The sequence below is a fragment of the Procambarus clarkii genome, chromosome 60, assembly GCF_040958095.1.
Source record: "Procambarus clarkii isolate CNS0578487 chromosome 60, FALCON_Pclarkii_2.0, whole genome shotgun sequence".
Lineage (NCBI taxonomy): Eukaryota > Metazoa > Arthropoda > Malacostraca > Decapoda > Cambaridae > Procambarus > Procambarus clarkii.
Genome location: NC_091209.1, coordinates 20,510,772 through 20,525,014, shown reverse-complemented (window position 1 = coordinate 20,525,014; position 14,243 = coordinate 20,510,772). Strand labels below are relative to the sequence as shown.

Sequence of the window (14,243 nt, the reverse complement as noted above, 5' to 3'; positions counted from 1 at the left end):
AAAAGAGGAATCCAGGGACGCCAGTTCGAGCCCATTGTACTGCTTCAACATTTTCTCACAATCAAGTTAAATTGATTCGAGTTTAGAGATGAATTTCCAGCTGCAAAGACAACTTCACTGCCACTCAGGGATCCAAGTTCGATTCCCCAATAGGACAGAAATGGCTGAAGTTCCGTTTTCTTTCACCAAATGCCCCTGTTCACCTATCAGCAAATAGGTAACCCCTGAGGGATTCGATTAACTGTCGTGGGGGTTACATCCTAGTCAGTATCTTCTTGAGAGGTTATCTTGAGATGATTTCGGGGCTTTAGTGTCCCCGCAGCCCGGTCCTCGACCAGGCCTCCATCCCCAGGAAGCAGCCCGTGACAGCTGACTAACTCCCAGGTACCTATTTACTGCTAGGTAACAGGGGTCATTCAGGGTGAAAGAAACTTTGCCCATTTGTTTCTGCCTCGTGCGGGAATCGTACCCGCGCTAGTAGGTCGATCTTGAGGTGGCCCTCGATAGAAGCTTCAAGTATATAGATCCCCCAGGCTTCCTGTCCCCGCTGGGAGAGGCCAGGCACTGAACGACAGCAGCGAAGGGCGTTGTCTTCCCCCGGGGTTAATTATAGCCATCGTTCAGACATTCCGAGACGCAGGTCGCTTAACAACCCAACACTGAAGAGATCTTAAAGAAGCCCCCAAAATCCATAAGAATCCAAGGGCGTCGTAATATAGACGGGGTCCTGCGGGCCCTGTTCTTTCTGCCGTTCACCGCCAGGGGGCAACAGAAGACGGGAGTGTCACTCACAGATAGACAGTGGGACCCATAGATAGACAGTGGGACACACAGATAGACAGTGGGACACACAGATAGATAGTGGGACACACAGATAGACAGTGGGACTCATAGATAGACAGTGGGACCCACAGATAGACAGTGGGACACACAGATAGCCAGTGGGACACACAGATAGACAGTGGGACACACAGATAGACAGTGGGACACACAGATAGATAGTGGGACACACAGATAGACAGTGGGACTCATAGATAGACAGTGGGACTCATAGATAGACAGTGGGACCCACAGATAGACAGTGGGACACACAGATAGACAGTGGGACTCATAGATAGATAGGCTAAAACCACGAACCTCTTAGCACGAATAGGGTCCAAGACCTGACGATAGGGTGTAACCCACTACGTCATTGATACTTTATAAACCAACATAACCCTATGCAACTTAACCTATCGTAGCCTAATCTAACCCGACCTAGCCTTGCCTATCCCAACCTAATGAAAATATGAAATAAAACGTCGTGTTTTGAACGTAGTGTACACGTGGTGTGTGACGTCACTCTGACGTAACACTGTTCACGTTTGGTACAGGTTCTAGAGCCTACTGGAGCGCAGTTCTATGAAACAAATTGTCTGTTCAAAGGGCGATTTTTTTTATTTCAGTTTATATCATTTTTCCGCTCAGGTAGGCCTATACTGTTTCCCCCCCCCCCCCCTAACGGCCTATATGCGGCTATAGCTATTTATATAAGCGTCGTGGGGGGGTGGGTCCGACATTGGTTGCCAGAGGGACGAAGTGGGAACTATATTATTACTATTTAAGACAATCGTAATTGTAATTGGACCAATTGTACATCTTCTACCCCCCCCCCTCCCCTGCCATCACAAGGCGTCCAAAACGAACGATTTAGATTCATTGGTAAAGATTTTTAGTATCTGAAGGCCATTTGAAACAATAGCCTATTAACAGTTAATGGGTACCCCCACAAGCATCCCATTATTTCTACAAGTAGTTTACACCTCAATGACCATTTAACAACCCCCTTAATGACCCTTTAACTCTCCTGACGACACTGTAATGCCTCGACTCTTTTTGCACTCTTCTAAGCTTAGTTCAAAATAGAAATTTAAGACCAAGGGAAAATTTGTATTCACCATAAGAGTCCAAATATCGCGAAGAAGCATTAATAAGATGCCACGGGGGGAAAACCTGAGAGGGATACGAACCCTGGGAAGAAGCATTAATAAGGTGCCACTGGGAGGAAACCTGAGAGGGATGCGAACCCCGGCCTGTTCCGTCCGGTTGTCTAACGTCGGGAAAGATGAAAGCCTAGCGAGCTACACAGCAAGTGACGTAGTCCATTACTCGTGGCTGTTGTCGGCGGCTTGTTGGGGTGATGGGGGGGAGAAGGAGAAGGGGGAAGGGTCGTGGGGTAAGGGGAAGGGTAAATGGGGGGTCGTGGGGTGATGGGGTGGGGGTTTTTCTCCCTCCCTTCCCTGCCCTTCGCAAACTTCCGGTGAGATAGGCCAGTAATTATTTTTTCCCCAGTGATAGACTTTACCGTGGCGCAGTGGTAAAGCACTCGCCCGGCGCTCGTTTGGCCTGGGTTCGTGTCCTGGCCAGGGAGGATTGACTGGGCGCCATTCCTTAACTGTATGCCTCTGTTCACCCAGCAGTGAATAGATACATGGTTGTTAAAGAGTCAACGGATCGTATTCCGGCGAAAATTAGGATATATATATATATATATATATATATATATATATATATATATATATATATATATATATATATATATATAATATATAATATATATATCACCATTCTAACTTGGATGTTAGTCAAACTGTGAAACTGTGAAGTGTTTAGGCAAACTTTGAGGCTTCGAATCCACCAGGGCCGTGACGAGGTTTCGAACTTACGTCCGAGAGGATCCATTAAGATTTTGAGGCTTCATTTCCTGAACCTATTAGGTTGCCTATGTAACGTTTGTGTAACTATTGGTAAATACATACGATTTATGTATGGTATATACATGTATGTATATGATATACTTCCTTCAAGTAATTCAAACAACATCAAAAATTTGTTTTTTTTAATAAATTATGAAATTAATATTTAATAAATTAATAAATTGTTGTTAATTTTCTTAATTATTTTCTTAATAAATGGTTCAAGTTAATGTTAAACAACTTCATTCAAGTAAGTTTGGTCATGCTAACTTGTCCTCTTGTCTTCCCTTGTAGATATGGTTTATCTAGACATATCTACACCCTTCTCATCCCTGTACAGCCATAGTTGTAGCCATAGCATGTGCCTGAAACCGTGTGCCAGTTTGAATAGGCGTCATGTCGGAGTACTGACGGGTCTGGGATCAAGGCGCATCTGAGTAGAATTGGATCTCGGGGCATAGTTAGTGTGTGTGTGTGGGGGGGGGGGAAGTATGATAGAGGAAGGGGTACTGGCGGGGGGGGATTATATGCCTGTGGGGTGGGGGGAGAATGTGTCATTCTACCAGACAGGAGGTGTCATGTATCCCTCCGCCCCCCTGTACAGTGTCATGTATCACCCTTATACATGTAAACACACACACACACACACACACACACACACACACACACACACACACACACACACACACACACACACACACACACACACACACACACTAGGTGAGTACAGACCTATATTAGTCTCCAAACACCAACATATATCTCCAAAGAAGCAAAAAAACTCCTTAGCTAATTTAGCGATGAAGCAGAGTGGGTCTTCCTGAAGTGTCAGAAGACATTAGAAACACACAAGAGTCTGCTATGCAAACATTACAATCAAACAGGTGTAACATGCAAGCTGTTAACCTGGGCTAGAGAGAGAGAGAGACAGAGAGAGAGAGAGACACAGACAGAGACAGAGAGAGACACAGAGAGAGACAGACTCACGTTATCATCCATCAGGCAGGGCGGTCCGTTCCTCCTTGTCTGAGGTACAAGTAATATGTCTCTACTGATGAACTCCTTGCTAATTAGTCCCACCTTTGGCTGATCTACTTTTAACTTCCTTTCGGAAGTTGAAGCTTTTGGGTTGTAAAGCTCTTCACTATCCGGATATGGCGGGACACCTAAGATGCCCCCCCCCCCCCTCGTTCTCCATCTCTTCCTTTCCCTTCCATCCCATTTCTTGAGCTACTCTTCTCTCCCATGGTTCCCTCTATCCCTCGACTTTCCCGCCATTTGCGTCGCCTCGCCCCGACCCCATCCCTCCCCTCGTCAGACAGGCAGCAGCCGCCCGGCCGGGGACCACACCAGACCTCTCGCCAGTCAGAATAAACCCAAACAAAAAAAAGGGGGGAAATTTCTTCCGAGAAACTGACTCGTAGCCACCAGGCGGTGTTCTCTCTCTCTCATCTCCTCTAGTTCTCCTTCTTCTCTCTCTTGGTTCCTCTTCTTCCCTCTCTTTGTTCTCTTCTTCCCCTTCCATTGTTCTTCTCTTTCCCTCCCTTTGTTGTTGTTCTTTCTTTAGTTCCCCACTTTCTCTAAACATAGTCTCTCTCTCTCTCTCTCTCTGTCTCTCTCTCTCTCTCTCTCTCTGTCTCTGTCTCTCTCTCTCTCTCTCTCTCTCTCTCTCTCTCTCTCTGTCTCTGTCTCTCTCTCTCTCTCTCTCTCTCTCTCTCTCTCTCTCTCTCTCTCTCTCTCTCTCTCTCTCTCTCTCTCTCTCTCTCTCTCTCTCTCTCTCCACATTTCCTTTCGCACGTGGCAGGTACGTTCCTACACGTTCACCACGTGTGAGTGAAGGGAAGGGCAGGATGAAGGGAGAGGATGACGGAAGGATAGACACAGGTCTATGGGGGCCTGGATAGACTCAAGAAGCCGGTGTAAAGAGAGAGAGAGAGAGAGAGAGAGAGAGAGAGAGAGAGAGAGAGAGAGAGAGAGAGAGAGAGAGAGAGAGAGAGAGAGAGAGAGAGAGAGAGAGAGAGAGAGAGAGAGAGAGAGAGAGAGAGAGAGAGAGAGAGAGAGAGAGAGAGAGAGAGAGAGAGAGAGAGAGAGAGCACGTCTCAGCAGTAAACATGATGGGCCAGTAACGACCAACATGAGTCCCACACTCCAGGCGCCTGACAAGAAAGCCAACAGTAAGGAACTGTTTGGCTACCTGCCCAAGAGTGTCATGCTATTCATTCCTCAGCTCCTGACTTCATTCCTCAGCTCCTGACTCCATTCCTCAGCTCCTGACTCTATTCCTCAGCTCCTGACTCCATTCCTCAGCTCCTGACTCTATTCCTCAGCTCCTGACTTCATTCCTCAACTCCTGACTCCATTCCTCAGCTCCTGACTTCATTCCTCAGCTCCTGACTTCATTCCTCAGCTCCTGACTTCATTCCTCAGCTCCTGACTTCATTCCTCAGCTCCTGACTTCATTCTTGGACCCCGCCTTTCTAACCAATCTATTTTTTTCCTATTAAATGTCAACTACATATATTTTTAACACATACACATCCCCAGGAAGAAGCCCGTAGCAGCTGTCTAACTCCCAGGTACCTATTTACTGCTAGGTGAACAGGGGGGATCAGGGTGAAAGAAACCTTGTTCATTTGTTTCTGCCTCGGCCGGGAATCGTACCCGGGCCATTCGGACTACGACCTCCAAGCGCTGTCCACTCAGTCGCGAGGTCCCTGTGTGTATTCACCTAGTTGTGTTTGCGGGGGTTGAGCTTTGCTCTTTCGGCCCGCCTCTCAATTGTCAATCAACTGTTTACTAACTTTTTTTTTTTTTTTTTTTTTTTTCCACGCCACACCACACACCCCAGGAAGCAGCCCGTAACAACTGACTAACTCCCAGGTACCTATTTACTGCTAGGTAACAGGGGCTTTCAGGAAGAAAGAAACTTTCCCCATTCAAGTTCAAGTTCAAGGATGTTTATTGAGATAAGCAATAAATACATCTCAAAGGGATAGAGTAGCTTAGGCTATTTCCCTGGCTATTACACCCAGACAGCCACACTCAAGCTGCCACACCCACACCACACCATGGTGATACACCCAGACGGCCACACTCAAGCTGCCACACCCACACCACACCATGGTGATACACCCAGACAGCCACACTCAAGCTGCCACACCCACACCACACCATGGTAATACACCCAGACGGCCACACTCAAGCTGCCACACCCACGAGATCATGCGACCACACCCAGTCTGCCCCAAGTCTGAGAAAAACCGGAAGCAGTTTGGCCATTGTTTTTGTGGCGCCGGAAGTATACCCCCAAGTCTGGTCACGCCTCCCCCCTCCTCCTCCTACCCATCCATCCCCCCCGTTCCCCCATCCATTCTCTAGCCCTTCCTATCCTTCCACAACGCATCCCATTCCCTCATTCTTATCCTATCCCTCTAATTCATTATTCCAATAATCTCCATTAAAAATAAAACTTCAGTGATGCACTTTGTTGTTCGGTTCAAATGACTGATAAAGTTCACTTCTAGAACTAGGCTTGGTCGAAGATTTGTCTTATGAAACCTAAGCAATCAATCGTTATTAAAATTACAGTACGTAAGGTAATGTTACGTGATTACACACAGAGATCACACTAACGTGATGCATCAAATGAACAAATCCACAAGGGCCGTGACGAGGATTCGAACCTGCGTCCGGGAGCATCCCAGACACTGCCTTAATCAACTGAGCTACGACAGGGCTAAAAAGGGTTGAAACCGAAGTTCTACTGAACTTACTGGATCCCGTAGCCCTGTCGTAGCTCAGTCGATTAAGGCAGTGTCTGAGACGATCACGGACGTAGGTTCGAATCCTCGTCACGCCCCTTGTGGATTTGTTCATATTCGAATTCATTATCGAATCTCGCATTAAAGTTGTAGATGGAGGTGGTTTCTACAACTTCTTTTAGTGCGCTAGCTGAACCGTACAGGGCACGAGTATTTCCTTACATTTCTATCACTTATTTGTGTTTCCAACTTCAACTTCCATGTCCTCTCATCCTACTTTCTCTCACTTTAAAGGGCCTGTCCTTGTCTATCTTGTATCCCTCAGTATCTTGTATGTTGCGATCATTTCCCTCTGCTTCTTCTGTCTTTTAGGGTTTACTGAACCTATCCTCATATCTTATATCCTCTTTCAGCTCTGGCATTGATCTTGTTGAAATCTTCAGTACTTTCTCAATGTGTTGCATAATCCACTATTGGTCAAGCAGGGGATGTGCAGAGTGCTTCTTGAGGTTATCTTGAGATGATTTCGGGGCTTTTTCCCCGCGGCCCGGTCTTCGACCAGGCCTCCACCCCCAAGAAGCAGCCCGTGACAGCTGACTAACACCTAGGTACCTATTTTACTGCTAGGTAACAGGGGCATAGGGTGAAAGAAACTCTGCCCATTGTTTCTCGCCGGCGCCTGGGATCGAACCCAGGACCACAGGATCACAAGTCCAGGGTGCTGTCCGCTCGGCCGACCGGCTGCCTTTGAGAGAATGCTTTGAGCTTTGAGAATGGTGCTTTGAGAGAATCTTGATTTATATTTAAATGTTGCATAAATCACACACACACACATGTTGCGTGTGTGTATTTATTAGTGTTTTATTATTTATATATACAAGAGTTTTTACATTCATGTAAAGGCACGCAAGTCTGCTTATGCAGTATCTGTAACCATTCAAAAGCCCATAACTACGTTCAGTTTAAAGGAACATCTTATAATATCAAAGAAAAGAAAAGAATAACAATAGAAATTAGTTACAAAAGTCATATTTTATTGAAATTCTTGTGGTTTATTTTGACAAAATGTATAGAGGTAATAAAAACAGCCACAATTGGCTCTACTTAGAATAATCACTATAAAATAGTCAATTTACATTTGTTTAAATTTCTTATAATAAACTTATTAATAGAGAGAATTATTCTGACGGGACTTTAAGGGATTAAGGGGGTATTTACACAGACCTTTTCTAAACTTAAACCTATGCAATGTACACAATTCGTGTTGTATATTTTTTTGTATATTTAATACCTTATTAGTATACTAAGATATACCATGAGAAATTAGAGCAATTTGTGAGTTTACATATATAATTATACATTACATATATAATTACATATATAATTCTATAAAATTTAATTAAAAATTAAAGTATAGCTGGTGAGTTAAAGCAGGATATATGAAGAGGAATGTCATTCTTATAATTTTTAATAAGGTATAAGCTGAGCCATTTTTTGACCACGTGTTTTGATTCCATTTATTTGCATGCATGGGTGACGATATTCCTAAATTTACTAAATCCACGTATTAATATCCATAATCTAAATGGAATAGTGAAGCTAATTTTTTAATATTTGTATATTATAGTGAATTATGATTATTTTTAATTCTAGAATTGTGAAAAAACAGAATTGGTTTGTTTACGTAGTCTTAGTACCGGCGTCTCCCGCTAGGCGGCGTCTTCCTCCATACGCTTAGGGGTCATTGTTTCAAAATCTTGTATTTATTGTAGGAATTACAAGTTATATGCTAACTGGTGAGTAGTGAGATGAAGTGTTGAATGACTCAGAAGGCGTGAGAGATGAGGAGGAGTTAGAGTGGTGTGAAATAAGGCGAGAGAGAAGGGGGAAGGGGAGAGAGAAGTGGCAACACTGTAGCCACCATAACAACACACTGAGACGCGCCGCGCACACCCAACCTTAAGGCTGGGAAATATTGGCTCCTGCTCCTCCTGCAGCGTCGCCTGCTGTCCCTCGGTGACGGTGGCCGCTCCTCCTCAAGGCTGTGAGGTGTGTGATAGGGGGGTGTTGGCTCAGCCTGGAGTCTGTCTACTCTGGGGTCTTGGTGGTGGAAGACGCTGCCTTTTGCACGTCTAGCCTGTCATCTTGTCTAGCCTGCCTTCTTGTCTAGCCTGTCGTCTTGTCTAGCCTGTCGTCTTGTCTAGCCTGTCGTCTTGTCTAGCCTGTCGTCTTGTCTAGCCTGTCATCCCTCGGTCCCCCCTCTCCTAGGGATACAGGGTTCCTTATACCCGAGATGGTTTTCAAACAGATTTGGAGCATACCTTCCCCGGTCATCTTGAGATGATTTCGGGGCTTTTTAGTGTCCCCGCGGCCCGGTCCTCGACCAGGCCTCCACCCCCAGGAAGCAGCCCGTGACAGCTGACTAACACCCAGGTACCTATTTTACTGCTAGGTAACAGGGGCATAGGGTGAAAGAAACTCTGCCCATTGTTTTTCGCCGGCGCCTGGGATCGAACCCGGGACCATAGGATCACAAGTCCAGTGTGCTGTCCGCTCGGCCGACCGGCTCACCTTATGCTAAGATCTTGCATACATTTTTGGCAAAGTGCACGTTTTAATTGTCAAAATAGGATGTAGTGTTAGGTTGTGTTAGGCTAGGTTTGGGTGGTTAAGGTAGTTTTGGTTTGAGGTAGATAACCTTTTGTAATATGTCGGCAAACTGTCTTGAACGGTGCGACTTGCATCCAATCCAGTCTATCCTAATGCAGCCTAACTAGATATGTATACTGTATATGAATTTTACAATAAGAAACGATTTGACCACTACGGTCAAATCGTTTTCTTATTGTTTTTTTATTCTTAACTCGGCTAGTGTTTAACCTGTCATGCTGAGGGATAGTGCATGATCCTGTTGTCTGGCAGATAGAGGACTTGTCATTTCTGCAGTTCAGATAGATAATAATTCTAATAATTATTGACATTTGCAGTTCCCTGTCATGGTATATAACTTCATACATAAGTTTAGAAGTAGGGTGGAAATGTCAATTCGATTTTACATCATCGGTAATATCACGGAGGATTCACGTGGATATTATTGTTAGAGTATGCAACAACAATCATGAAAACACAGATTTTATTTTTCAATGTTTTTTTTTTTTTTTTTTTTTACATTACTATAAGTAATATCTTATCTGTTTTAAGTTACAGTATAGATTGCCCCCACACCTAACATATCCAGCCCAATGGGGTGCTGAGCAATTTGGAAATTGGCCAATGGAATATTGAATTACAGTATTTGGATACAATTTAATGTAATGTAAAATAAAGGCCAAAACTTATTCAGGGTTAAAATGGCACAACAGCAGGGGCCAGATTCACGAAGCAGTTACACAAGTACTTACAAATGTGTACATCTTGGCTTTGGTTACATTTATCAAACAGTTTACGAGCATGAAAACTTCCCAATCAACTGTTGTTACTGTTATAAACAGCCTCCTGGTGCTTTGGAGTTCATTAACTTTAATAATTGTAAACAAAGCCGCCAAAGATTTTGAAAAGATGTACAGGTTCATAAGTACGTACGTAACTGCTTCGTGAATCTGCTCCCAGGTGTTTTGGTAGTTGTGGAGAAAATGATGTAGGTCCTGGACCATTCTCAAGTCGATTATGAATCGACTCGAGAATGGTCCAGGACGGACCGAAACGTCGTCGTCCCTTCACTTTCTAGTGTGTGGTTTGGTCAACATATTTCAGCCACGTTATTGTGACTTCTCGTCTTCTCATATTAATGTGATGTATGAATGAGACAAACGGTAAGAGCCATGAGTGGGAGTCTTACCTACACACAGCACACCAATCTACACAACATGTGTTATACCAACACTAAAATATATAGCAGTGGCATGGAATCTATATATATACCTTGTGATGCATAAAATCAGAATTGAAAAAGTACAAAGGTTTGCACCAAGGTTTGTGCCAGAGCCAAGAGGGTTAAGCTATGAGGATATGCTAATGAATGTAAACTCACAGCTCTAAAGAATAGAAGGAACATGGGGAATACGAGCACAACATACAAAATACTGAAGGTAATTAGATAAGGTGGGCAAAGATAGCCTCTTTAAATTGACAAATTACGACAAAAGGACACAGATGGAGGCTGGATATGCAAATGAGTCAATGTAAGGAAATAATTGTATGGGTTAGTCAACAAGTGAAATGCACTGAAAGTAATAGTAGTGGAAGATGCCTCCATCCACAATGTTAAAGCCAGATTTGACAAGGAATTTGAATGTCAAAATATGGAATTAATTTATAATGCAACATGTACAACAAGGCAAGTAGGCAGGGCATAAAAAGCGAGAGCTCGCTTTCCTGTAAACCCTGTTAGGTAAGTAAGTGCCACTACCTTCCTCCACCACCTCGCCTTATGCGTTTCTGTTCTCGTATTGGCATTCTTGGTGATATTTAGCGCCCTCTGTTTATTTTGCACTTTGATGGTGCTACATAGCCTTCCCGGTTTGGTGCCTTTTTTTTGATGATTATTTGCTTACTTCCTCCACCACCACCACTCACCTTCTTTTTTCTTTTCAGGGAATGAATAATGCAAGAATGAAGATAAAACAGAAAAATGTATAAAGAGAAAGAAGAAACTTTTAGAGATATTTGTATTTACTAAGGGTGTAGGCAAAATTTGAAATCCATTCCCAAGGAATTTCTTGGAATAGTTTCCCATAATTGGACAGGAAACCTATCAGGCTTATTGAGGACCCCCCTAGACTAGCTACTGACTTTCACCAGGATGCAAGCCACAACAGTTGCCTGGCTTCCCAGTACCTATTTACTGCAAGGGGAAACATAGGTATCAAAGGAAAGGAAACATTGCCAAAAAACACTTCTGTCCTGCCCTACGAATTGAACTGTGCTGACCCCTTATGTGACAGGTAAAAAGAAAGGTAGAAAAAATAGTAAATTAAATGTTTGTTCAACTTGGAAACGATGAATAATATGTTTTCTGTGGACTGCACTTACCGGACTCCTCAAGATGCTCCAGCCTACTCGCCGTCCGCACAGCCGGAGGAAAAAGAACCGGTGGTGCCACCAAATAACAGTAAAAGTTTTGTATGCAAGTGTAGCAAGGTATTTTCAAATAAAGCCGATTACACACGGCACATTCGAGTTCATACTGGAGAGAAACCTCATGCATGTACCATATGTGGAAGAGAATTTTCCCTGAAAGGTAATCTTACGAAGCATATGCAGCTTCACACGGAGCAAAAAAGATACTGTTGTCCTGACTGTGCTAAAACATTCCATAAAAAAATTTATCTTCATCAGCACATGAGGATTCATACTGGTGAGAAGCCTTTCAAATGTACACATTGTGAGCGAGCATTTTCTTTAAAAAGTAACCTTGTTCATCATGTTAAGCTGCACACTGATAGGAAATCATACAAGTGTCCGGAATGTGACAAACTTTTCCTCAAGAAGAGCTATCTTGATCAGCATTTGCGGACACACACTGGTGATAGACCTCATAAGTGTGAAGAGTGTAATAAAGCATTTTCACTAAAGGGCAACTTAGTTCAACATATGAAAAGACATAGTGGAGAAAAGCCTTACTCTTGCCCTGAATGTGGGAAATCATTTGCCTTGAAAGGGGACCTGAAAGAGCATGAAAGGGTGCATGCTGTTGAAAAATATTCCCAATGAGAGGAGTTAGATGTTACAATAAGGAAGACATTTGCTTGAAATAAAATTTCATAAAAGTATTTTTTCTGGGGTAGGGGGGGGGGAGGAGCCCCGTCGTCTCCCCGGTAGCCTCCGGGTCTCGCCCAGTAAATGTCATTTCACTACATTCAGGCTGTTTTTTTTTTTTTAAGTTTATGATATGACTTAATCTTAGTCAGCCAGGTTGATATCAAATAAATCTCATTAAGAAATACTGTTCTGTACATGCTATATTAGGATTTATTGAGGGGCCTTCGATTCATGAAGTAACTGCCCTATTAGTGACTGTGAATAGGCCTTCTCTGTTATGCACTATACCAAACGCAATGACCATCTCGAGGCAGTGCTTGTTGGGCAACCATTTGCATATGTGAGACAACTGACATGACCGAAATCTGTGGTGGGATTATTTGACCAGACCACACACTAGAAGGTGAAAGGAAGACGACGTTTCGGTCCGTCCTGGACCATTCTCAAGTCGATTGTTACTTGAGAATGGTCCAGGATGGACCGAAACGTCGTCGTCCCTTCACCTTCTAGTGTGTGGTCTGGTCAAATTACTTCAGCCACGTTATTGTGACTCATCGCCTGCACGTCGGATTACCTGTATTTGTTTTGAAAATTGTCATAGAAAATGGCCAATGGTGCTACATTTTCTTGAAATTAGGATTTGATCATATTTTATTCCATGAACTGTTCTTACTACAATTTGCATGTATTTTCTGGTGATAGAAATGTAATACAGTATCAAGACAGTATAAAAATGACAGTATATTAATCTGAGAAGATTTTGTGATTGTTCTTTGTCTAAATTTTTTTGTTTTGATGTAGTTTTACATTGAGCCTTTTTTTAAATTAAATGTGAAAGAATATGGATAACTTGAGTTTTAAGATGAATATTGAGTTGTTAACCATTAAAGCCTGTGTGTTAACAAATTATATTTTGAAAGCTTGCTCAATCTTAAGCTGAAATTATACATTTCAACAAAATTTCATTACAGGGTTTGTTGTAATGAATAAGATAGTATACACAGTAATATACATTTTATTCTATTGCATGTTATTCTAAATTGTTAATATTAAGAAGAGTTGTGTAAAATATCCATAAATCATAAGAGTAATTTGCCTTCTTGGTGACAACACAGGATGTTTAATGTTATTGAAATACTGACATAGTGCAAGGGTAACCCATCCCAAAATGCCTAGTGTTAGGGTCCATGAAAAGTTATCTGCAGAAAGTGAAGTTAACACGAATGCTGACAACTTCTGCCTTAATGAGTGATGTCACTTGGAGGTGTGAATGTCTGAGGAAATAGCTGCTTGGAATGAGACCCAGAGTGTCTTAAAAATTTCTTGCAGCCTGATTAAGGCAGTTTCCCCAAAAGTTTGGCCACCGTGAATTCACCAAAGTTAGCAACAAAGACTATCTTGGGTTGTTCTTGTAAGAGACTAATTTTCTGCAGAATTATTGAACAAAAAAAATAAGAGTATGGTACTAGTACAGTAGTTTACTTAGACTAAGAACAGCTGACTCTTTGACTGTGAAGAGCAGTCATCCAGCATTAAAGTTGAAGTTGAATTTATCCCAGTAAATGTGGGAGGTGTGCCTTTTTATTAGCATTCTGGTAATTGGGTACTTGTAGCACATATTTCTTTTTTCCCATGTTAATATCAAATAAATCTTTTGTGACATTTGTTGGTGTTTTACATACAATACAACAAGGAAAATTTGGTGCCATGCATTATTTTATTACTGTTTACAGTAAAGCTATTGTATTAATGTTTAGTATTTCTGTTATTCTATTTTCATCAATCCGTTAATGTGTCCCTCTTCCTGGTGCTGTTCTTCAGCTATATCTTATGTTCTTATGTTCCCTCCCTTGTCCAACATTCTTGTAGTCATCCATGGCTGGTTTCTCCTTGCTCCCTCAGACCATCTCGCTCAACTTTTTTTTTTTTTTTTTTTTTTTTTTTTTTTTTTTTTTTTTTTTTTTTTTTTTTTGCTCAATATTCCAAA

At 42.6% G+C, this 14,243-nt stretch overlaps 1 protein-coding gene across 3 annotated transcripts in view; it reads left to right on the top strand.

The window, feature by feature from the left end:
• Window positions 1–13,920, top strand: part of LOC138353992 (zinc finger protein 501-like) — a 112,852-nt gene extending 98,932 nt beyond the window's left edge. Inside the window, exons 1-2 of one of the 3 annotated variants that reach the window (XM_069307685.1) lie at window positions 8,193–8,292; window positions 11,090–13,920. In XM_069307685.1, the coding sequence (XP_069163786.1) occupies window positions 11,495–12,208 (714 nt within the window). In that variant the 5' untranslated portion in view covers window positions 8,193–8,292; window positions 11,090–11,494 and the 3' untranslated portion in view covers window positions 12,209–13,920. Of the gene's footprint in view, window positions 1–8,192; window positions 8,293–8,364; window positions 8,546–11,089 lie in introns of those variants that run through there. The other 2 variants (XM_069307684.1, XM_069307686.1) reach the window with 2 other exon arrangements.
• Window positions 13,921–14,243: the final 323 nt, after the last annotated feature.